At 38.8% G+C, this 22,505-nt stretch overlaps 1 protein-coding gene across 1 annotated transcript in view; it reads left to right on the forward strand.

The window, feature by feature from the left end:
- Positions 1-1,025: 1,025 nt before the first annotated feature.
- Positions 1,026-22,505, forward strand: part of EYA2 (EYA transcriptional coactivator and phosphatase 2) — a 28,300-nt gene continuing 6,820 nt past the window's right edge. Inside the window, exons 1-6 of the mRNA XM_010722464.3 lie at positions 1,026-1,163; positions 1,787-1,854; positions 3,714-3,891; positions 5,480-5,607; positions 6,120-6,203; positions 18,890-18,979. Of these exons, the coding sequence (XP_010720766.1) occupies positions 1,070-1,163; positions 1,787-1,854; positions 3,714-3,891; positions 5,480-5,607; positions 6,120-6,203; positions 18,890-18,979 (642 nt within the window). The 5' untranslated portion in view covers positions 1,026-1,069. The remainder of the gene's footprint in view (positions 1,164-1,786; positions 1,855-3,713; positions 3,892-5,479; positions 5,608-6,119; positions 6,204-18,889; positions 18,980-22,505) is intronic.

A 22,505-nucleotide genomic window follows, 5' to 3' on the forward strand; every position in this document is an offset into this window, starting at 1 on the left:
CAGGAAGCTGTAGTGTCATGTGCAGGTAGCAGAGCAATAAACATGTTCTCATCACAATTTACACATAAAGCGTGAGTCCCTCGAGGTAACTCTTTCCTCTCTTGACAGCTTTAATAAAGGATGATGGATTGTTATTAAATGACAGTTTAGGAAGATCAAAAATTCCCCCCTGCTTTGTTTTAAGTGCTGGTGTACAAGAGCTGTTTGTGTTCTGTGAAAGTTGTTTCTGCCTGTAAGCACTGGGGCTCTATTACTCCCCTTCGCAGTGGCGAGAAATGCATAGCTACCACAGAAATACACTCATCCTGCTGTGTACTCGTTGCTTTTTGACAAAATACAGAAAAGCAAAGCCTAGCATGGGTGGAGGTGGGGAAATGCCAATAGCTGGATGTGTTCCCGTTGTCAGGATGCTGCTCTGGGTGTTCTCCACATATGGGCTGTGCGGAGGAGGACTGGGCACTGTGCTGGCTTTCCTCCCAGAGCTGCCTCTGAGGGTTGAATGCCAAGGGATGGTATGCCCCGAACCCACCTGCACTCGCTCAGCTCTCCCCAGCCAGCATGCAAGGGAGGCCTTAGAGACCCAGCAGTCACCTGCACCCTCTTTCTCCTTCTCTGTTACATGTGGCAGCAAATTAGTTCTGGAAGGCAGTTTTCCCTCCTATTTCTTTTTGGTGTGAGATTTATTTCTTACTGCATGTGCTTTGTAGTTGCACTTGGCAGAGTGGAGTTTGTTCAGCTGTCCATTCCCTACCTAATCTGGTGTCTTAAAATAAAAGCAAGCAAGTGGATCTCTAGAGAAAGGATGCCACATGAAGACGTGGAGGGATACGTGTGGCTAACACAGCACTGCTCAAAATCATTTTTAGGGTAAGAAACCCAAGAAGAAAAAAAGGCTCAGTACCTGATTGGGGGCTTTTTCTGATGTTGCTTCAAAGTGACAAAATGAAGCCTAGACAAGACTTCATTGTGGCCATACAGCAACAAAATCATACCTCTTTCACCGTATTTAGGTAACTGTGGAAGCAGTGGATCTGAATATACCCTTTGGGATCCAGGACCTTGCATTAGGATGGAGTACAGCGATGTCCAGCTTTCGCCTCTTGTACATGAACAGTTTGTCCTCTGGAGCAAACAGCACTGTAGACACCAGAAGAAGACTTTTGGTATAGATTGTCATCGCCTCACTTGATCTCAAAAGAAAGTTTTCCACCCATGAGAAGAGGGAAATTTTAAAATAGAAAATAGCCTAGACTGGAGTTAAATCAGGGCTAGGACTTGCTGGAGGAATGAGATCCAGCAGATAAGATCTCAGTAATGTGGCAAAGCAGGACTGTCCGTATAGAACCTTTCTGAACCTTTACTTCTCCACCCATAAAATTCTTGCAGTAATGCTTCACCCAGCTAAGTAATCTTGGCTGGACATTAACTATTTCATTGGGAAGTAACTATGCAAAAAAAAAAAAATTGCCTGTCCGTCCTTTCTCTTCCTAGTATCCCAGGATGAAGCAATGTTTTTGCTCTCTGTGGTGGCACAAAAACCTGACTGAATTTTAAACTTGAGTTGAATCCTTGTTTTCCAGCTTTGTTTCCCAGCTCCATAAATGTTTGTTTCAGTGTATTTAATTGTTGTCTTTGAATGTCTTTCAGTAAGCAGACCCCAATCATGTCAGTCATAGTTTGTGATATGCTTTTTTTTCTAGGTACTTGATTAGAAAATCTTCATTTAACAATATTCTATTGATTTGATTACTATTGTGTGTTATGAGTGTGATATTCTTTTCCTTAGGCACAACAGGGATTTACCAGGGAGCCAATGGCCTGACAAATTCTGCTGGATTCAGTGCTGTGCATCAGGTATATCTCAGCATTTATTATTGGCAACCTTGTCAACTATTTTAAACACATAGAATACTGGTAGATTATCCTGGTGCTTACATATAATTAAGAAAAGTTCTACTGTGTGTTTTGCCTAGCACTATTTTGGTCTACCTGAGTGGTATGCCACTTGTTGAACTTCTAGGTATCTTCATTAGCTTTAAAATGTGTGTATCAAAATACAAATAGAAAATGCAGTCTTTGAAGTACTCTTGGCAGTCTCTGCTGTGGTGTTGCACAGCAATGCTGAGAGTTTCATCGCTCTTCTGCCATCTTGCAACTTTCAGATATGCTTTCCAGAGCAGAACACTTCCCTTTTAGGATCTTATCCTCTGCTATCTTGGCACTGTGTAATAAATAGGAACATATTGAAAGAGGTGTTGGCAGGCACCGAATACTGAGCCATCTGAGCTGTCTCTGTGCTTCCTTCTTTGAGAGTACACCTGTCTGTGGGCTTCATGCTTCAGATACCTTGAGAAATGTGTGTGTATAAATAAACAGCATGCATATATGCACAAGACAGATGTTTTTGCAGTAATAGACGACTTTTCTTGATTGGACCGAACAAATGAGTAGGCTATCCCCAAAAATGTTTTCAGTTAGCCATGGAGTAATAATTTCAATTACTTGTCAACAAGATGATTGTTATGTCTCATATTTCAAATGACAACAGTGGGCAATTTCATTATTACTTCAGTTTTGGCTAAAAACATTGTCAATAAATGCTGAAATAAGTGCACTTGATTGAAGTATAGAGCTTACCTGCAAAAAGGAGAAATAAGTGTGTTGTTTTCATCATTTGGTGATATTCTTAAAGAGAAAACAATGGAATTTCTCACTTCTTTTTCAGCTTAATATTTATTTTAACAACTTGAGTCATTTCTATTCTTGAGAGCTCCCTGGTGACTGAGAGCTAATGAAATAGCTGTGCCACAGACAAAAATGTAAGCAGTTAAAAAGGAAAGGGCTTTTAGTCTTTCTAAATACTATTTATTATTTAATTTTACTTAAGACCAGATACTAATTACCATTTCTGGGGAAACAAAAACCTTTTGTTGAAGGACAATCCCCAGAGCACGAATACATTTCTATGCCTAAAAAGCTAATAAGTGAACAAGAGCAGGAGTTCTGATGATGAACAGAAGAAACAAATGAAATTTTTTATGTTTTAATTACCCAGATATAAATTTTCTAATTTATTTCCATATCTTGCTTTCCACAAAGAAGAACACATGGACAGAGTGTTACAAATTCGTTTGGGATCCTTAACATCAAGACAAAGAGTATCATCATACCCCAGCTTTTCAAGTTCACTTGCACCTTGTGATTTCAGTACAGTTTTCTATAGACAGAGAATATCATTCTGGCATTTAGTTCCTGCAGAGGCAGTAGGACAATCTCATGTGTGAGCATTTCTGCAAAGCAATTGTTAGAGTCATTTTTTTTCCTTTTTTATATCCCATTCTAAAAGCTGATCAGAAAATGCTGCTGATCACAGGAAAATGCAACCTACTTTATTTCTGTATGGAATTGTTGAGCCCTGTGATGCAAGATGTGTCAGCACTGATAAATAAAATCCTATAGAAAAAGCAGAAATTGCCTGATATCTGACCTCATGTTGAGGTCAGCCAATCTTAATAAAGTAGGAATATATCTGGGAGGAGGATAAATGTAATTTCATAAGTGAACAAAACATAGTTCTTTAGCAAAAATATTCCTGAGTGAGGCCTTGCTACATGTGTAGATAACATTGCCTTGCTGTGTGTGTGATGCCTTACTCATTTATTTATAAGGTAAAACTGGTGATACACAGAAATTTGTTTCTTTTTTCCTCAAAGGAATATTCATCATACCCAAGCTTTCCTCAAAGCCAGTACTCACAGTATTACAGCTCCTCCTACAACTCTCCCTACATGTCCACAAACAGCATCAGCCCTTCAGCCATCCCAACCTCCACTTATTCTCTGCAGGAGTCTTCTCACAACATCACCAGTCAGAGCACAGAATCACTGTCTGGTGAGTATTACTTTTGTTTTCAGTTTGCAGTGCCTGCCTTCCGTAGACATAAGTACTGTAACCTTATTGTTGGATGTTATTTTTAGTACCTATATTTACACTGAGAAATCAGACTTTCTAGCTTGTAACAGTTCTGCTCACGACAGTTTTGGGAAGAGATCAGAAAACACAGCCTCTGTAAGACTATCCTGTGTTGTTTTCATGAGTACACATGGTTTGATCTCCTTCTAAAGGTAGTACAGAAAGATAAAATAATTACATGCAAAAGCCAGATCAATCCTTAGTGTTAGTATGTGTAGAAGTAAGTTCAAAACAAGTGGCCATGCTCTGAAAAAGCCCCAGTTTCCTCAGTACCCACATCTCTGTCAAAGTTTCTGTTCAATTCTAACAATCTATAATATATGCATTCATGAATAAGTACATAAAGAGAAAATTTCTCTTTAAAAAAATCAACACAAACTGTTTGTCTAAGTTAAAAGTTCAAGACAAAGTCTGTGTAGAAAGTCTTAAGAATTCATGGCCTCTCTTTGAGCACTTAATTCTTAAAGTCTCATGGCTTAAATGGTTTGTGGAATTATTGACTATTATGATCCTCCAATGTACTGTGCAAGAAAAATCTTCAAATATCACTTCCCTACTAAAGTTTTCATTGGCATGCAATAACAGTTATATAGAATGCCACATAATTTGAGGATGATCACAATATACGCCCATTGTAGGTCTGCTGACTTATGGAACAAATCTGAACATCTGTGGTTGCTCTGAAAGAAAAATAAACTAATACTGGTTGTTAAAAAGAAGCAGTCACAGATTGCTCTAAAAGCAGTTGGAGGATTTTCTGTTCCTTAGATCTTATCTCAGCCTTTTTGAGAAAGTGATTTCATAAAAAGCTTGTTAGGCACAATCCAAGCTTCTCTGAAGAAGAATATGGTTATTCAAGGAAGCTGGAGAGGCCACAGCTTAGCAAGGTGAAAAGAAAAATATGTTTGAAAAGGATTTGTAATGTAAGGTAAGTGAAATCTGGGCAGGTTTATGAAACTCAAGCCATCCAAAACAAAAACGTTATAGAGGGAAGTTCACCTTTGACTGCCTCTTAGTTATTTCTAAACTGGTGAAAGGAAATATGGCTAAACAGACTGTATATATATTTTATAAATAAAAGGTGATATTGAAAGTATCTTTTCAATCCTGAGCATTTATCAAATTAAAAAAAAAAAGACTTTTTTGCATAAGTTTAATTTACTTTTCTACTGCATTTCTAATTTTTCTCAAGCAAAGGGCAGAGAGGGGAATAAATTTTAAAAAGTTTTGTTTTTTTAATGAAAAATGTGATTACATTTTTGAATTGCCACATCTAATTTTTTCTATCTACACTCTTGGTATTTTCTGAAATTGTTGCAACAAATCTTAGAAGTTTTAAATTATTTTTCTAACTTTGTCAGCTTTTGACATGAAAAAATTAAGATATTCTGATAGTATTTTCATAGCAATCCTGGTGCTCTCCGCTAAGTGATTTCCTGCTTTAGTTATAATGAGACAGTGCAAAATTTAATTTTAAATTTATATTTAATTATTTTCCTCCCAATAGGGGAATATGGAACAACACCAGCAAAAGATATAGAAACAGACAGACATCACAGAGGGTCGGATGGCAAGGTACGAGCCCGATCAAAAAGAAGCAACGATCCTTCCCCCACTGCTGACAGTGAGATTGAGGTAATAAAATTAACTTACATTCCCTTAGTAAATCCTGCAAGAGAAACACTTGCATCTATCAGCAAATCCCACCTAGTCACCAGCTAGTGAATTGTAAGAGCCAGAACATCATTAGCAATATAATTGGAGCCTTTTATTGTGGCTAGTCAAAATAATTGCTCAATTTCTATATTATTAGCATCTCTGATTCTTCTTTGTATGTGTATATGCAAAAATTTGTGTTTTTTGTAAGCCTGCTTACAAAATGTGTCATTTACCCATCTTGACATGCAATGAGGAATTTCTGTAGTTGTTAGGAAAGCAAACTCAGGGTGATCAGCAGGAACATAGTTTCAAATTTCTTGATCTGTTGTTTTGCCTGCTTTCACAAAGCATCTGCAATCAATGTGCTACATGGGCGTGAGATCTTAAAAAGTTCTAGTCCACTTGGACATATTTCCTGACTGAACAAATTCTTGCAATTGCATAATGTGTGACTGTATTTCTCTTTTCCACCCTGTCTGTCATCACAGCGTGTATTTGTGTGGGATTTGGATGAGACGATAATTATTTTTCACTCCTTGCTCACGGGAACCTTTGCATCCAGATATGGGAAGGTAAAACCTAATTTTTTTAACATTACTTCTTGTCTAGCCAGATTGCATCAGGAACTGTGGTGGCAGTTAATAAGACAGATTTTCAAACAAATGCTGCTGATTTTATTCAGACACATTTGTATAAATATGTCCTGTGGTATTTTCTTCTAACAGGAATATTTAATTTACCTTTTTTTTATGTTGCAAGTAGCTCCTTATTTTTAAAAGCTTGTGTTGTTTGGCTACAACTAAATAGGACATCAGGATGTGCTTTGACTGTCTTTCTTCTGCAAGGAAGAGCCTATCTAGCTGGTACAGGGCAGTAACTGGCCTGAATGAGGTAAAGTTTTCTGTTAGACTGGTGTTTTCTTTTGAATCTCAGATAACTGTTTTAAAGAAAGATCTTGTGTTAGTCAGTTTAGGTTGCTATGGAGAATACTGGCTCCTCTTCCTGCACGGCTGCTGAAGCACATATTTTTAAGAGGTTTTAGGAACGATATCTTTTAACTATCCTAACTTCAGATACCCCCTTTGAAATACTGGCAATTACATTTTTTTGAGGCAACATTCTGTGTATGAACAGACTGAATTTGGCTGCTCAGAAGAAAATGCTTGGTCTTTAATTTATTACCGTGTGCTTCAATTTCTTCCTAAGGCAGCTTTTTATGATAAACACTTAAGTCACTTGGAATTACAGAATGTCAAACACTTTTAAATGGGCAGGAAAAAAGACAATATCATTACCTAATTAAAGGTGGATGACCTAGTTGGCAGCTGTTTCCACACATGGCTTTGAACAGTCAACTTCATCAGGAGACTGGAAAATAACCCTGCTTCTCTCTAGAAAGCAGAAATATGATTTGACATCATTTCATAGTTTTACCAGCTGTACTTGTTTTACGACAGTTATAACAAGCTGAATGTGTAATTAGCAAGATAGATTTATTGTTCGCTGTTAGATGTGCACAGTTGTAAAGGATATAAAATGGTGTTTGTGGTGTGGAAGTCTACTGCAGCACTTGGAATGCTGCTAACACTTCTAGCAGCACCCTCTGAAAACCAAGTATGTGTTTCCAAGCAGGGATTTATTCAGACCCATGTTGTACAAGGTAATTGAAGCGGTTACTTTTCCCAGGGAACATAATGAATGAGGCTGTCTGAGGTATACATGTGCAAGCTCAAACCTACTGCCTGCAAAAAATAGAAAGAATTAGGCAGGATCAGGAAATATAAACTTACGTGGTGTAGACCTGCTATGTGGTCATACTTAGGATTGAGTAAGGGCTGCAAATAGCATACAGAGAATTCCTTAACTGGAGGAGTATGTTTAGTCCTAGCATAAAACCTTTGAAGCAGTTCTCTTCGTCAGCTGCCTCCTGCTCTAACTTAGGGAATGTAGGGTTGATTTCTTCCGCATGGGGGTAGATGATGGACCGAGAGATGTGACAGACTTGCAGAAGTGAGAAGCCACCACCAGAGTGCCTGTGAGCTTTTGCTCATTTCTGTAGCAAACAATTTGGAGATGAAGTGGGGCCAGAGAGTGGAGCTGGGAAAGATTTATCAAAAGCACTTAGGAGTGTGTGAGGTATTCCCACTGGCCATGAGAGTACATTAGGCAAAGGCAGGGCACTTGTGGGCAGCAGCCTACAACACAGAACTGGGAGAGAAAAGCACAAGAAAATGGAAAATTGGGATTTTCTGTTCAGAAAGGCCTCTATGGCCACAAAACAATAAAATTGTGTTGGCTGTTGCCTTTATACAAATGTAAAGAAAGGTACAAACAGATTTTTCTTCTTTTTTTTAAGGAGTGAATCACCTTTTCTACTAAGCTACAACAAGCTCTTTGAGAGCCTACAGTAGGATTTTTTCACAGTTCTTCATTTGTTTCATCAATATTAGATTCCACAGAGGTTTTCTATAAGATAATGGTTCTGTAATAAAAATATTATAGGCTAATGGTTTTGATCCAAAGACAAATAGAGACTTCAGTGGGCTTTGGAACAGACCTTAAACCAAGTGGGAAATAGAGCATGCTCAGACAGGCTGTCCTGGGAATCATTAAATAGCATCACAATTCAGAAATGCTAGAGTGAGTTGAACTGTGAAGTATAAGTGAAGCACTAAGCCAGGAGTTACTGGTGTTTCAGAAGCTTGTACATGAATAATGTAGGAAATGTTAATCTCAAAATAAAGTATCAGTGTCTAAAATTGCCATGTTTACCTATAATTGATCATCAAAGATTCACATGCCGGTGGTTAGACATGCACATGCTTTGAATTTAATCTTACACCTGATGGCCTTCCTCAAGAAAATGTGCCAGCTTCTATGATATTCACCATTCCCTGACCACTAATGTCTTAGTGTCATCCTGTTGGTTGTGCTGGTATAGCTGCTGTGCAGCCATTCCAAGAATTGGACTACAGTGTTTTAAAGTTGAAAAACAACACCTCACTCTGGGGTGATTTTTCCAGGGAGAGGACGGAAATGGAAGGAGGAACATCAACCTAGAGGCAAAGATCTGGGACTAAATTCCTGTGTTGTTTAGCTACAAAATCAAGATGCTTTTGCATGTTCTTCCTTCCTTGGTGGCAACAGCAGGGAACTGTAAAAAAAAAAATGATTCTGAGAAAAAAGAAAGAATAAAAAGGAAATGAGGGGAAGATTTCATAAAAGAATTATTCATGATCCACTGCAAGTTTTCTGATTTGATTTCATGTGAAAATTCTCTTTATGTCTGGTATAAAACTCAGCTATTGAAATCTCTGTGGTCCATGCCATAGATAAAGGCCCTTCAGGGCATGAACAGTTGGTCTCAGGTGTTTAGAAAATACTTTGCAAACTGCATAAACAGAGGTTAAGGCAGAAAAAAAAATTCTCAAGGTTGAAGCATGAATGAATGGCCCAGTCTGTTTTGCTCCTCTTAGTGCCCTCTGTCAAAACCCTTTGCTCCATCCTATGGATAAGTCATCAGACGTTTGGTCTCAACGTCTTTCCCATATGGGCACTGCACTATAGCCTTTATTGTGGTAGCCAGAGTGGCCTACAAATTCACATCTCCCTTTGCCTTCTTGCCCATGGTGCACACCTGCACAGACATTCGAAGTCACTGTCTAATTGATTGGGGCAGCCAGGCTGTCAGACCTGAGGAAATCTCTCCACCCCTTTGTTTCTTAGCAGGAGGCCATCTGAGAAAGAAAAGGGGGAAAAAAACTTCCATAGCCAATTAACCCTGGATATTATGTTCAGGAAGCTTTAGAAACCTGTTCTGCCAGCTTCTGATCATTGTGTGGGTGCAGAATATTTACCAAGTGCCTGGAGACCACAACAGACATAAACCATCATTATGCCTTAATGTGCCATCTACCCAGCCCTTTCAGTCCCTAGACACGTATAGAGTTCCCATTCAGCAGGAAGGTGGCTGCAGTCTTTACTGTGTCTGCAAAGATCTGCCTGACATATCACTAATGAAATACAGTGGGAAAAAATGGATCAAAATCTGTTACAGTGCTGCTGAGATTTTACGTGAGTTGGGTAACTGTCAAAGGGCTTTGATCACTTGTTTGGGCAGCTAGACACAGTACAGAAGGACTCTTTTGGTACAATTAATTCAGACACAATACAAAGATATTGCAAGCATACCTATGCCAAGTAAGTAACTAACTAAATAAAGCATGAGTCTATTCCCTTTTCCTTGAGTAAGATCTTTGCAAGGTTGTTCTATAATCAGCGTTGACAAAGCATTAAAAAATGTTTGCATCTCTTTCAAAGAAATTTAAATATGATATTGCAGATGAATTCTCTTGCTTTTCAGAGGACATGTATGAAGAAGAAAAGAGGGATGAGGTGCTTCGAGGAGTATGTGTGAGGCTAGTAGTTTCAGTATTTTGTACTGATCCCAGGATGTGCCTTTTTTGTTCTGAGCTGGTACACTCCTTGATAAATTATGTCACCAGGATTTTAGTGTCAAAATGCAGTTAAACTCAAATCTACAGTTAAAATTCATCTTTTCATGCAATAGTTACCCTGAAATCCTGGAACTAAATGGAACAAATATGAAAGACTAAATAGCTGAATTGCTGAATCTTTACCAGGATTCTGACTATGTCTGCTAGCACTCGGGAGTTAAGATTTATAAAATTCCTTGTAAGATGCATAAAGGTTTTTGAGATTATTCATTATTGAATTGGCTCATATTAAGAAAAACATGCTACAAAAAATAATGGAGCACACTATGTCCCAATTTTAGCTTAGAATAATGCAAAGTCATGTTCAAGATTTTAGTTAAGTGAAGGTGTTTGGACTGGCTGTATTATACTGTGTCCCTGTGAGACTAGCTGTGTGGTTGCTTTGCCTAGAGTAGCTGCTGTTTGCCTTGGAATTGCTGTACACTTGATTGATGTAAAGGCCATTTGTCTAAGCATTAATTTGCGTTGCAGAAGTGGCAACCATAGATTTTTCCAAGTTCTAAGCAGGTAGGTGGAAAAGTGTGGTAGAGGTGTTTCAGTGTGGTAGAGACAGGGCACACGTAGATGTTTCCAGCCATACAAACACAGGCTCTGCCTGTCTGATGAGGGATTTGCAGTGGCATGAGTATGCTAAGGACTAAGAAAGAGTCCTCCACCAGTAGTTGGGCCTCAAGACCTGGATAGAGTAACAAAAGTTGCTCTTTGGCCCAGCTGAGGACAGGTCCTAAGAACAGTTTTCTTCCATTTCAAATGGACGTCATATCAGCAGTGCTCTGAACTGGACTGCCTCGTTCTCAACATGAGATAATGTAGATTTAAGAAACCTTAGGAACAGATGTGATGTAGATTTAAGAAACCTTAACCTTCAAAAGTTTCATTGGCAGTTACTTGTTCTTACAAAAAGTTTTCATTTAAGAGAATTATCATTACCAATGTAAAGAAAAAAATCATTGAGAAGTTATTGCTTGGCTCTAGTTGAGGCACTTTAAAAAAACAGAGTTGATTTATTTATTTGTTCCTTTTTTTCCCACTTTCACTGATTGCTTTAAGTAGCTTGTACTTTTCCCTGCATTGTTCTCTCACAGGACCATAAAGGCAGAACCTGATTGAAATACCATAGGGATTTAATCAAATCTGATGGTGATTCATGCTTCTAATGGCCAAATGTGTCCTTTACTACTTTACAAACTGAGAAGGAATAAAACTACATTTTATTGCTTGGCCGTTAAAAACTATTTGTAGAAGTTGCTAAGGTTCAAATCAAAAGCACCCTCCCTTGAGAACTATTAGTTAATTCAAAGTGCCATGGTGTTGCTTTTTTTCTTCTTCTCTCACTTGAGATGTGGCCTTATATCACTATTGCTGTTCAAACATCTGAGAGTTTTCCATTCCTTTGACAAACATGAGCCAAAGTGCTTAAGGACATCTGTTTATTTTATTTCTTTAATGAGAAAACCTTCCAATTTCTTACTGGCTCAGCTGTGTTTATTTACATTTTGTTAGTCATGTGTGTGGGGCACCTTGGGATGTTAAAAACCTGCAGAGGCCTGTGTGGAGGGCTGCTAGCAGGCATCCTGGTCAGAAAGGCAGAACAAACCCTTCCTAAGGAAAACACAGTCCTTGGAACTCCATAAAATAGATTTTCAAAACAAACAGAGCCTAATTCACCCAGTAGATCATGGATTAAGTCAAGATGAATACAATTTGGAAAGGATTTTCTGAGGAAGTTGGAGATTTTTTTACCCACTGGAGGCTAAACCTTGTATTTAATGCCTTTTTAAGTTAAATTAAAAAAGCGTTCAATCACTGCAGGTAATAAAAAGGTCTGATACTTTAGACATGCTGCTATATCAATTATTATTTCATTACTGGAAAGAAGGGAGTAAATAATTCCAACCATTTGATTATTTCAAATGTGTATTTCAGGAGCAAACATCTGTGTTTATCATCTGTACTGGCTCAAGCAGCAGCAGAAATGGCAAAACCAGACCTAGGACAGCTTAGATGCTGGGCATGAGAGATGCTCTGAGCTCATGTAGATGTAACCTCTTGTACTAGAGCTTAGATGAACCGAGGGCTTCCTAAGTAAAATGCATGTGCAGCATTTGGAAGTATTAAAGGATTATTTCTGACATAAAATCTATGGCAGAAACAATGTTAGATTGTCAAGCAAGCATGAGTAAAGGGAACTTGCTTTCCAGTATCACTGAATCAGTCTTTTGATTTTAAAGGGAAGAACATTTCAAAAAAAAAAAAAAAAAACAAAAACAAAAAAAAAAACCACAAAGGGACATAATTTGGATTAGGAAGTTGCATGTGAGGATTACACACCACGATATGTTTGCACCATGCTTTTGAGGAGTTTTGTATTTTTCATAGAGCTATCAAGAGCTTACATAGAAATACAGTGATTTTCCTGTGAGTAGAGCAAGGCAGTGAAGACGTGTATGCTGTAAATTCCACCCCTTTTTTGGCATTCGTGCCCTACCTGATAAAAAGAAATTACTTGTGGACTTCTGTTTGTGAACGTTCCCTATAACTGTTGTGCTTTAACATTGATAGACAGCTAAGAACCATACACCAACATTCTCACTCCCCTTCCTTAACAGCTGCTAGTTAACTCCATCCCAAACAGTACAATTACTAAATAAAAATAGCTTCCATTTGTTTTCAAGCATTATGACCCAGCTTTTAAAATGTATTTAAGTACTGTATTCCCACAGGGCTGGACTCTCAGAATTCATTGGTTCAGGTGCTGGATAAATTAGAGTAGTTATTACTGCTTGTCCCTAAGCATAGTTCATTTACAGAACCTTTTCAACCTCCTTGTGCTTCTTAAATATGAGGATTTAATCACTGACATTCACATTTGCTTATTGTAATAGTTTCCAAGGAGTAGTACCTCTCCATTTCAGAACAGATATATGCCAGCAGAAGCACAATCCTTCAGAAAATAGTAAGCAATACCTTGAAAGTGTCCCCCAAATCACAGCAATGGTGAATATGCAAAAGTTTCTGAAGAAAGGAGTCTTTTGCTTTCTGTCTAGCATGGATCTGTCACAGGATTGCACTCTGATGACTAGAGACTATTCCTGTAAATTCAGTAGATTGTCTGATTAACCTAGATATGGCAATGTTTAGGTCATAGGATATGTCTTCATTCTGGGGGCCAAAAAGTTTAGAGCTTGAAAATTAGAAAACTGGGTGATAAGAACAATCCTTTGTCAAAGAGTTTGAAATGTTGTCCCTTCCAGAAGTAGCTACTTGGGTACTTAGAACTACCGTTCTCACAAATACCCATTCTTTCACTTGAAAAACTCTGAAAAGCTGAGTCCAGCAGTAATCTGCTTTTGTTAAATAAAAGATAAACAAAGTTAAGCTAGTTAAGTGAGCTAAATGTGTTCTCATCCTCAAAGAGCTGTAGACTTAAACTAGAACTGATGCACAAGGTTAATATTCCTGTTTTATGGGAAAGCCTGGTTCATGTCTCAAATTCTGATCAAGGTATAAAATGTTACAGCCAAAGAATGATTATTCTTACAGGCTCTTTGTTCAAACATGTGGCCCAGGCACTTGTTTCTTTGCTTTTTTTTATTGTTATTATTTTTATACAACCATGCTGGTCCATTTTTCAGGAGTTTCCAAGTAATTAAACTCAATTAAAACTATTAAATTCTTTCTTTTGGTGACAACTTCATTATTAACAGCTAACCACAAGGATGAGATTTAATTTAGAAAAGCCCTTGATTGTATACTAATCCGTCTCTCACCTCTGGCTGACACCTGTGGCAGATAAACCCTACAGAATAGGAGTCTGATGAATACTCTTAATTAATACTTTCTTCCTTGTAGAAAAGTAATTATTTGCTCATGGCATAAACAGGTATTTGGCAGGGATTTAAAGAGACTGATTGGTTTTAAATAGAAAGGCTTTATTTTGTTGTGGTTTTTTGTGGTTTTTTTTTTAGGTGGGGAAAGGGAGGTCTGAATTCAAGATCTATGTTCAGGATGACTTTGTCCTAGCATTTTGAATGTCGTCTTAATTGGCACGTTACTAAATAGAAGCAGACTCAGACAACAAGCTGATTTGTTATCTGTCTCATAGGAACGAGCTTTGCCCCTTTGCTAATGGCCTGCAAGTCTGAACAGGGTACCTGTAAGGCAGAGGCTTGGAAATGGCTGATTTGGAGCCAGGATTGGGGGTGAGAGAGGCTTAAAGTTGAGAGATTGCCAGAGATAATTCTGCGTCTCGCTTCCTCTCAAAATTACGCTGTACAAGAGGGAAGAGCTGGCTGTGGACATACAGCCAACTGGATTAGTACTAGCTGCAGGTGTTAACAAATACGTGTCTTTTTAATGCATACTTTAGGGCAAGTATAAGTAGTTTATGTAAAATCCAGCTAAGTGTTTCAGGAGCAGTGGTAAGAAGGCCTTGAAACCAAGCCATATGGGAGGATGCTGACAGTGCAGTTTGAAGTGTAGCTAATGGACTTTTTGTGGGTAATGCTACCTGTAGTATTGAAAATATGGTAACACAGGCTTCTGTATAGTTTAGCCCTTGAGTAAGAAGTGTCCAGGGCTCTACACAGTGCATGCTGCAAAATGTTCACAGCTATTTGTACTCTTGTTAGATAGATTAGATAGGTAGATTAAAGCTAATTTGAATGGGTCTAGGCATCCTGTGTTCCCTTTGTTTTGCTGCAGTACAGGGTAGTCTGAGTTTCAAATGGCATGGGCAGTTGTTTCTTCCAACTTCAATCCTCCGCTTGTTCCGTGCTCACCTCCAGTCTTTATGGAAGTTATCTTTAGGCAAGGACTGAGTGAAGGCTGCTCACCAGGCTCCCTTCAGCCACCTTCTGTGTCATATTGTTACTCAAAATGAGGAGAGAAAATTAAAGCAGAAACTGAAATGAACTTTAGGATGAGATTAATATATAGGACATATGTGAAATAAAACTGCAATTTTAACATGTAATGCAGGTCTACAAGAACTAGTTCAGAGAGGAACAGTGCATGCAACTAGGCAAGTTAGAAGTGATATTCAGAAAAAAATCGCCAGCTCATGCTATTGAAAGAAAACAGTGGAGAGATTGGTCAGATGATCTCCAGAGATCCCTTCCAACCACAACAATTCTGTGAAAACAGGAATGGACGTTTTTGCCTTCCGCTGTGGAGTGTATCAGTCTGTTTTCCATGTTTTCCTCTAGCAAGACTAGCTGTAGAAAGGGCAGAAAAACTGCTCCTAGCCAAGCAGATACAGGGCTGGGTTTTAGCTTGCCTCACTTTCTGTAGAAGTTATCTTGTTCACAGTGTTGTCCGCAGTAGACAATAGCACTCCAGTCTCTCTGTCACATTTTTGACAGACAAAACATGGAGACACGTCCAAGGATGCTCTTTATGCAACCATACTTGATCAAAAAGGTTAAAAAAAAAAAAAAAGCATGTCATCTTCTTGTACATTTTGATACTTTATGAAAGAGTGTCAGGGGCTTTTACCTGTCATCTCCCTCAAGATGAACGGAAATGGGCAACTGTGAAACTGCTAGCCTTGCTTATTAAAAGTGGAAGAGAAGGGTGTGTTGAGGAGAGAAATCCCAGGGTCTTTTGGAACAAAAACTTTGAAATGAGTTCTGCTGCTGCAGTGCTTATTTCAGCTAGCTGGTGGGAAGAAGTCTATCAAGGCTGTGTGTTGTCAGGCCAGGAGCTGAGCTCTGCTGGGGTTCCTGGTTTGCCATGTTTGAGGACCAGAGGAAGCACCAAATGTAATCTGTAGGGCTGTTTATTTTCAGTACTGAAGGAAGTTCCAGCAACATGCACTGCAGAGGTGACACACACAGAAATGCACTGTGCTACTGGAGGTTTTATTTACAAAAGGAGTCTGTTGCCTGTTTTCTGTCCTGGCCTCTCATTGTCCTTGTTTGTGAAAGCAGGGCTCGTAGATGAGCAAAGGGATAGAACCTTGCTCTTCTAATGTTACTGACCAAGTACTCAGGGCTGAGTTTTTAAATGAATCTGTTTTCACTGTAAAAAGTGGTTCCTGAAGGAAATTTGATTTCAAGCTGTCTGCAGTGCTTTTGTCCTTGGGCTTCTCATGCCTCAGAAAACATTGGCTACATCTGTTATTGAGGAAGTTTTTTCCCAGGGCTCCAGGGTGCACTTTTCCTATGGCAGGACTTGTTAGCAGGGGCCATCAATAAGGATGCAGCAATTTTACATTGCTCTGCTAAACTCACACTGCTCTAATACCAGCATTAGCAGTCTAGAAGGGCATCCCCTGAAGTATAGCAACATTTGTTAGTCTTGCAGGGTTTCTATGCTCAGGAAGAGTTCTTCATTAACATCTTCAGAAAAGAAATAATCATAATTCTCTTTTCAAATCTTTATACAGCATACAGAGAATTTTGACAACACATTGATACATCTTTGTCATTTTTGTGCTTGCTCATCAATCTGATTCTTCTGTTTATTCACACTTAAATTGCAAACTGAAGGAAGGGACTGTGCCTTTCCTCTGTGTGAGTACAAACTCGAGTGCAGTGGGGTTCAGAGCTGGAACTACTGCTTCTAGATGCAACAGTAATGCAAGTGAATAACTGCTGGTGGAACTCTAGCCTGGTGCCTCTAGACACCTATGTCTTACTGGGAGTGCTGATTTGCCTTTTAACTTTATCAGCCTGAGACTTGGAAGTATGCCTTGTTATAGAGGAAATATCCATACTGTGAGAGCACTGATGCCAAATAATTTCCCCAAATGACTTCCCCTCTGGGTGGTAAAGTACATTTTTCTGTTTTATTTTCATTCCATTATATTCTCTATCTCAAGAGAAAGATATATATATATATATATATTTCTCCTCTCATCTACACTTAAATTTCCATATTGTTTAGTTTAAGAGAAAGTAACTTCATACACTGTGGAAATGTTTCCTATTCTCTGATAGTGATTAATACCAACAAATCTAAAGACAAAACATAAAGAATAAATGACAGATACCAGCAAATGGGACTTCCTTAAAAAAGTTTAAAGGCTAATGATCCCTGAAATGTATAAAAATAAATTGCTTCATTAAAAACTATTTTACAAAATCATTTCTTCTTAGCAGCATATTTTCTTCAGAACAGTTCTCCTGTGTAACTACATCTGGGTAGTAAAGTTTGATTCAGTGCTGTTTGCATGGGCCCACATAGGGTTAGATGCCCTAATTGTGCCTTGTCCCCGTGCCTCGTCAGAGGAGCAGGTTTGGGGCTTAATATTAGGCATGTTCAAGGCAAGGCTGTTGCAGTTTACTTTTTGCCCAGAGGGGAGAATGCCCTTCTTTCAAAGGCAGCAAGAAACATGTTTAAACGTGAGTGACTGGGCTTTTCTTTAGATGGGCACAGTGCTTGTGAGTCATACACATGGCTCAAACCACAGCCACTCTGCTCTAATTAAAGAGAACTACACCAGGAATGCGTAATAATTAGGTTAGCGTGTAATACACCATCCATGTCAACAGCATCTGCCGCAAAGGTTGATTGAAATGTACTCATCCTCCAAACACTCTGCTGCCTCTAGAGCTCCTCAACTAATTAATTACTATCCTGTCCTACAATAGCACTACTCCACAGAAATCTGCAGAAAATTAGAGCAAAGACTACATATAAATCTGCCCCGTTTTAACATGGCTTGTAACATCAATGGGAGAAAACCACCCACATAAAAATAAAGATGAGAGATGCCTGTCCTAATGAAGATGAATTACAAATAAAAGCCTGTTGTGGGAATGCTGTTTTTTCAAGTTGCCTGTTGTTTAGTTTGAATAGACATAGTCCTTTTTAGCTGAGGGTTTAGCCATAGACTATCTTTGCTTGCATTTTTGAAGTGTTTAATGAATAAGAAAATATTCTGCTAGAGATGTAGTTTGCCTCAGAACTTTTCTATGCTTCTGCCATGAGTTTAGGAAGAAGGTCAGTTGTTCAGGGGAGAGATGTGGAAAAGTGACTGAGACTCATGCAATATTGTAGTGCACCAGGCTGGGTACAGTAGATCACCTGATTGTATTTCAGAGTGACAAATGTCCAGGGCTGTATCCAGTGCCCACTGAGTATCTTTGAAGTTGAGAGCTGTAGGAGCCCTGTCGCTGCTGTCCCCATCCAAGAGGGGACAGGACCAGGAGTTTACTGGCCAAACAGAGTCAGTTCGGTTGGCTTAGTCTGATTGTACCTTTTAGAGAAAAAGAGTTAAGGTTTGAACTCCTGAGTTTTGGTTTCAGATTCTGCTCACCATGGTGATGCTTGACGTTAGAAGTCTGTGTTCATGTGTTAAGAAAAATCTGGCCTCTTATGGATGGCTTGAGGGACAGAGTCAAGAAAGGGGCACTCTTTGCAGGCTCTGTTGCTTATAACTGTCCCCTTGCCACTCAGTACTGATGCTACTGGAAACCAGTTCTTGGTCTAACGTACTGAAACAGTTCTTAAACAGCCTCGAGTGTTTAAATGTCCTTGTTAAACTCATCTGAATGTGCAGGCTGAAATGTGTGAGGTGAATCATATACATTCTTGAAAGAACAGAATCTGATTACATAGGAGAGCAAAAGAAAGGATGGGAAAATCAAGCTAAGATACACTTGGGAAATGAAATTATTGTAATGAACATATCTTCAGAGACAGGAATGTATAGATCTCGCATTTGTCTGAGATCTCCCACCTCCCAGAAAAGAAATAGATGTAAATGGAAAAAAAACCTGATTCTCCTCCAACAGGACACGACAACGTCTGTGCGGATAGGTCTTATGATGGAAGAAATGATCTTCAACCTTGCAGATACACATCTGTTCTTTAATGACCTGGAGGTATGTAGCTGCTTATTTTATTTAGCATCTCTCTTTCTAATCATTTGCATCTGGTCTACAAACTTGCTTTTCTGGCCAAGAAACTTTCAATATTGACCCCTAAGAAATAGCCCTTGGATGGCTTATATTGAAAGCATACTATACGATGTCCCTTTGACATCTTCATTCTGTTAAGGATTTTTTTCATTCTGTTAAGGATTTTTTTTCTAAATACATACTAACAATGATGGCTTTTGGCAGTTTTACTAAATCTAATAATGAGGACATTACTGCTGCTTCTCTAGAAATTTGCTATCTAATAATTTTATTAAGCTAAATTAGCATAGATCCTATGGAGCAGTTAGCAATTAGCTGCAATCCAACGGAGAGGTTTTAAATGTGTTCTCTGTTCTGCACACACAGATGGAGCAGGAGGTCTGCTCAAGCACAGGAATATTGCAGGATGAAATTATATAAGATGAGTTTTTACATGAAAGACCAAAAGGGAAAATTCTTCCCTGTCTGCAGTATGGTTAAATCTGCTAAGTATGTCTTATACAAATATAAAGTCTTATATAAAGTGAAAATCCTTTTGAATGTACAGTAAAATCCAACCAAAGTCATCAAGCAAAATTCTGTCACCAGCTGAGAAACAGCTGTACAGCGCTGATGAAAAGCTGTTTGCATTTGGAATCAGTAGAAATGATCGTAATGAGTCATCTACAAAGTGTGTAGGGTGGGTTTGAGCTGTAGGTACTTTGGAGACTGAGGAGAAAGATCTGGCATCCCTTGGCAGGCTCCTGTGGTCTTTACTTCAAAAAGGAAGAATTTTTTTTTTCCCTGCAGTAGATAAAATGGGAGAACTTATCCTGTACCTGGTGTGTTCAGTGGGGACTTCTGATTTCTAAGCTGTCTAACAGCACTGTGTGCTCAGCACGTTATGGGAGATGCATCCTTCCCTGGCACCCATTTTATTATGACCTGGGATTTCATTTACTGAGAATTATCTGAATTGACAGATTTTTCCTCTTTCGGCTCTTTTTTTTTAGAAGAGGAGTTTGTGAAGAGGGTGCAGAAAGTGGAAAGTGAAGTCTGTCTCCAAGGATAAAAGAATAGAGAAATGCTGTTTGGAAGTCAAAGGTTCTGTTTAGGCAGCAGTAATATTTAATAGAACCATAGAATATCCCAAGTTGGATGGATTTCACAAGGATCAAAGGGTCCACCTTCCAGATCCACACAGGCCCCTTAAAAATCAATCCTTGTTTCTGAGAGCATTGTCCAAACGCTTTGTCAACTCTGGCAGCTTGTTGCTTGACCACTGCCCTGGGAAGCCTGTTCCAATCAAAACAAGTATTTTTCACCCATGAGATCTCAACGTATGGTGCAACAAAGCTCTTTATCTTGCAGAAAGCCACATAGAAACCCTCTGTCCATCTAGAGTTTTGCCCTCTTGGCAAAACTTATTGACAAATTTTCCCCTTGTTTACAGTACCACTCTAAAACATGAAGCAAACTAGCAAATTGTCCAGCCTCAGTTAAATTCTGCACTTTCATCAGTCAGTAACAGCTTTGGCTGCTAGAAGCAGCCTCCTTAGGTCAGATTTGTCTCCATGGCCTCTTAAGTTCTTCAACCACTACAGTAGAGCTAAGTTTTTAATTAAAAAGAAGTCTTTTTTTAAATTTTTTTCTTTGTAATTCCTAGATATTAAGGAAGCCAAAGCTAAACAAAAATCACTCAGAGATGGGACTCTGTCATTCCAACAGGACTACATAACTGAATAAGAACTAGTCTGGTAAAAAAAAAGCTGGAAAAAAAAAAAGCTGAAGTTTAGCATGGCTTCTCCAAGTAGAAGTCAGCCTTCTACAAAATATCTGGGCTCCATCTCCAATGTAGGAAGAGAGATAGATGCTACAAGACATACCTGTTCAGCAAAATATTAAGAAAGATTGCCTCTAAGTAGCTTGAGCTACAAAGATGCTAAATAAAAACATTTATTTTCCTCCTACTATTTGGTTGTTACATTAAGAGAAGAAATCTTGCTGATTTTCTGCACTATCTTATCATCTTACCTTTTTTTCTTAATAAAAGAAAAAAATTGAGAAACACAAAATTGGCAGCTGGACTTGGCTGGCTCAGAGCCATGAAAAACTTCAGAAATTTCAAAAACAAGTAGGGTTCCAGTTAGCCAGAGCAGAAACAAGCAAAGAGAGAAGAGAACATTGTGAGACAGTTTTTTCTTCAGCATGCATGAAACAAACCAAAGATTTTTTCAAACCAAAACCAGACCAAGGTGTTTTGGTTTTAGCTGAATGTTTTCAGTAATGAACATGGGGGATGAGGGAGAATTCAAGAGAAGGGAATGCTCTTTCCATATCATACTTTCCAATAAATTAAGCCATTTAAGTTTGGAAGAATTTGCAACAGACATCCCTCCCTGTTCATTAGCCATCCAATTCTTTCAGTGTTGGATGGTAAATGAAAGTCAAGCTTGAGAATTCACAAAGTGATATTTAAGGGCTGTACATTAACAAGTGTTGAGTTTGAAAAAGACATAGTGAATGATACTTAAAAAAAAAAAAAGACAAAAAAGAGGAAAAACACGCAGAGAAGCTGAAGTTCTAGACCCACAGGGCTTACCATATACATTAGCACCATCATGTGGTATAACACCGAGCTGTGCAATACAAAATAAGCTACAGCCATAGAGGGCTGAAACTGTTCCTGGCTGTATTCCGGGTTGGGTCAGGGTGCAAGAAGCTGTAACTAATAAAGTGGTAGGATAGTTACACTGTTCAAGCATAAAACAAGATTACTCTCGTCAGGAAATGTTAACCACAGCAAACATTTCTCTGACATAAATCCATAGCCTAGTTCAGGCATTCTGGGAGGGCTCAACAAGCCTGGAGAGAGCAGTTATCTTCTGTGGTACCACACCATCATCTTGTCCAAAATACTAAGCTGCCCTTTGTTTTGCTGTTCTTGCCTTGAAAACAAACAAAATCAAGAGGATGAGTTATTCCCACTGATGCAGACCGTCAACTCAGCAGATGACAGAAGAATAAATAGCAGGCTTTTTCAGAGCTTACTTCTTTAGAACCATGCAAAATGGGTGCAAGAGATCTGGCCACTTTTAGTCTGCCCCTCTGCCCTGTTGTCACCCTTACCATGAACATGATCCACACTCAGTGCCATCCTACTATCTGGCACTCTGTTGTCTGCCAGGAGTTTATGTGCTTTCAGGGTTTTTCTAGAGAGGATTCAGGCAACTGTTTCCTGGATGCTTTGCCTAAAAGCATTTTGCCTGCTATGCCAGAGAACAGGAATCTTGATGAACCAGCAGATCCATTCAGATGAACTGCTAAACTCACCCTGTCTTTTTGCTGCAGTCTAGCAGAGACGCCAATTTCCTATGGGATTCAATCCAGGCCTCAGGCTAGCTGAATAGGAGGCTGATCATCCATCCTCAGGGCAGGTGGGTGAATGGAGAAGCCCTAGATGTAGACTCCTACTGAACACTTCTGGTCTTCCTCTAAAAAGATTGTTAAT

Source organism: Meleagris gallopavo, chromosome 22 (assembly GCF_000146605.3).
Source record: "Meleagris gallopavo isolate NT-WF06-2002-E0010 breed Aviagen turkey brand Nicholas breeding stock chromosome 22, Turkey_5.1, whole genome shotgun sequence".
Taxonomy (NCBI): domain Eukaryota; kingdom Metazoa; phylum Chordata; class Aves; order Galliformes; family Phasianidae; genus Meleagris; species Meleagris gallopavo.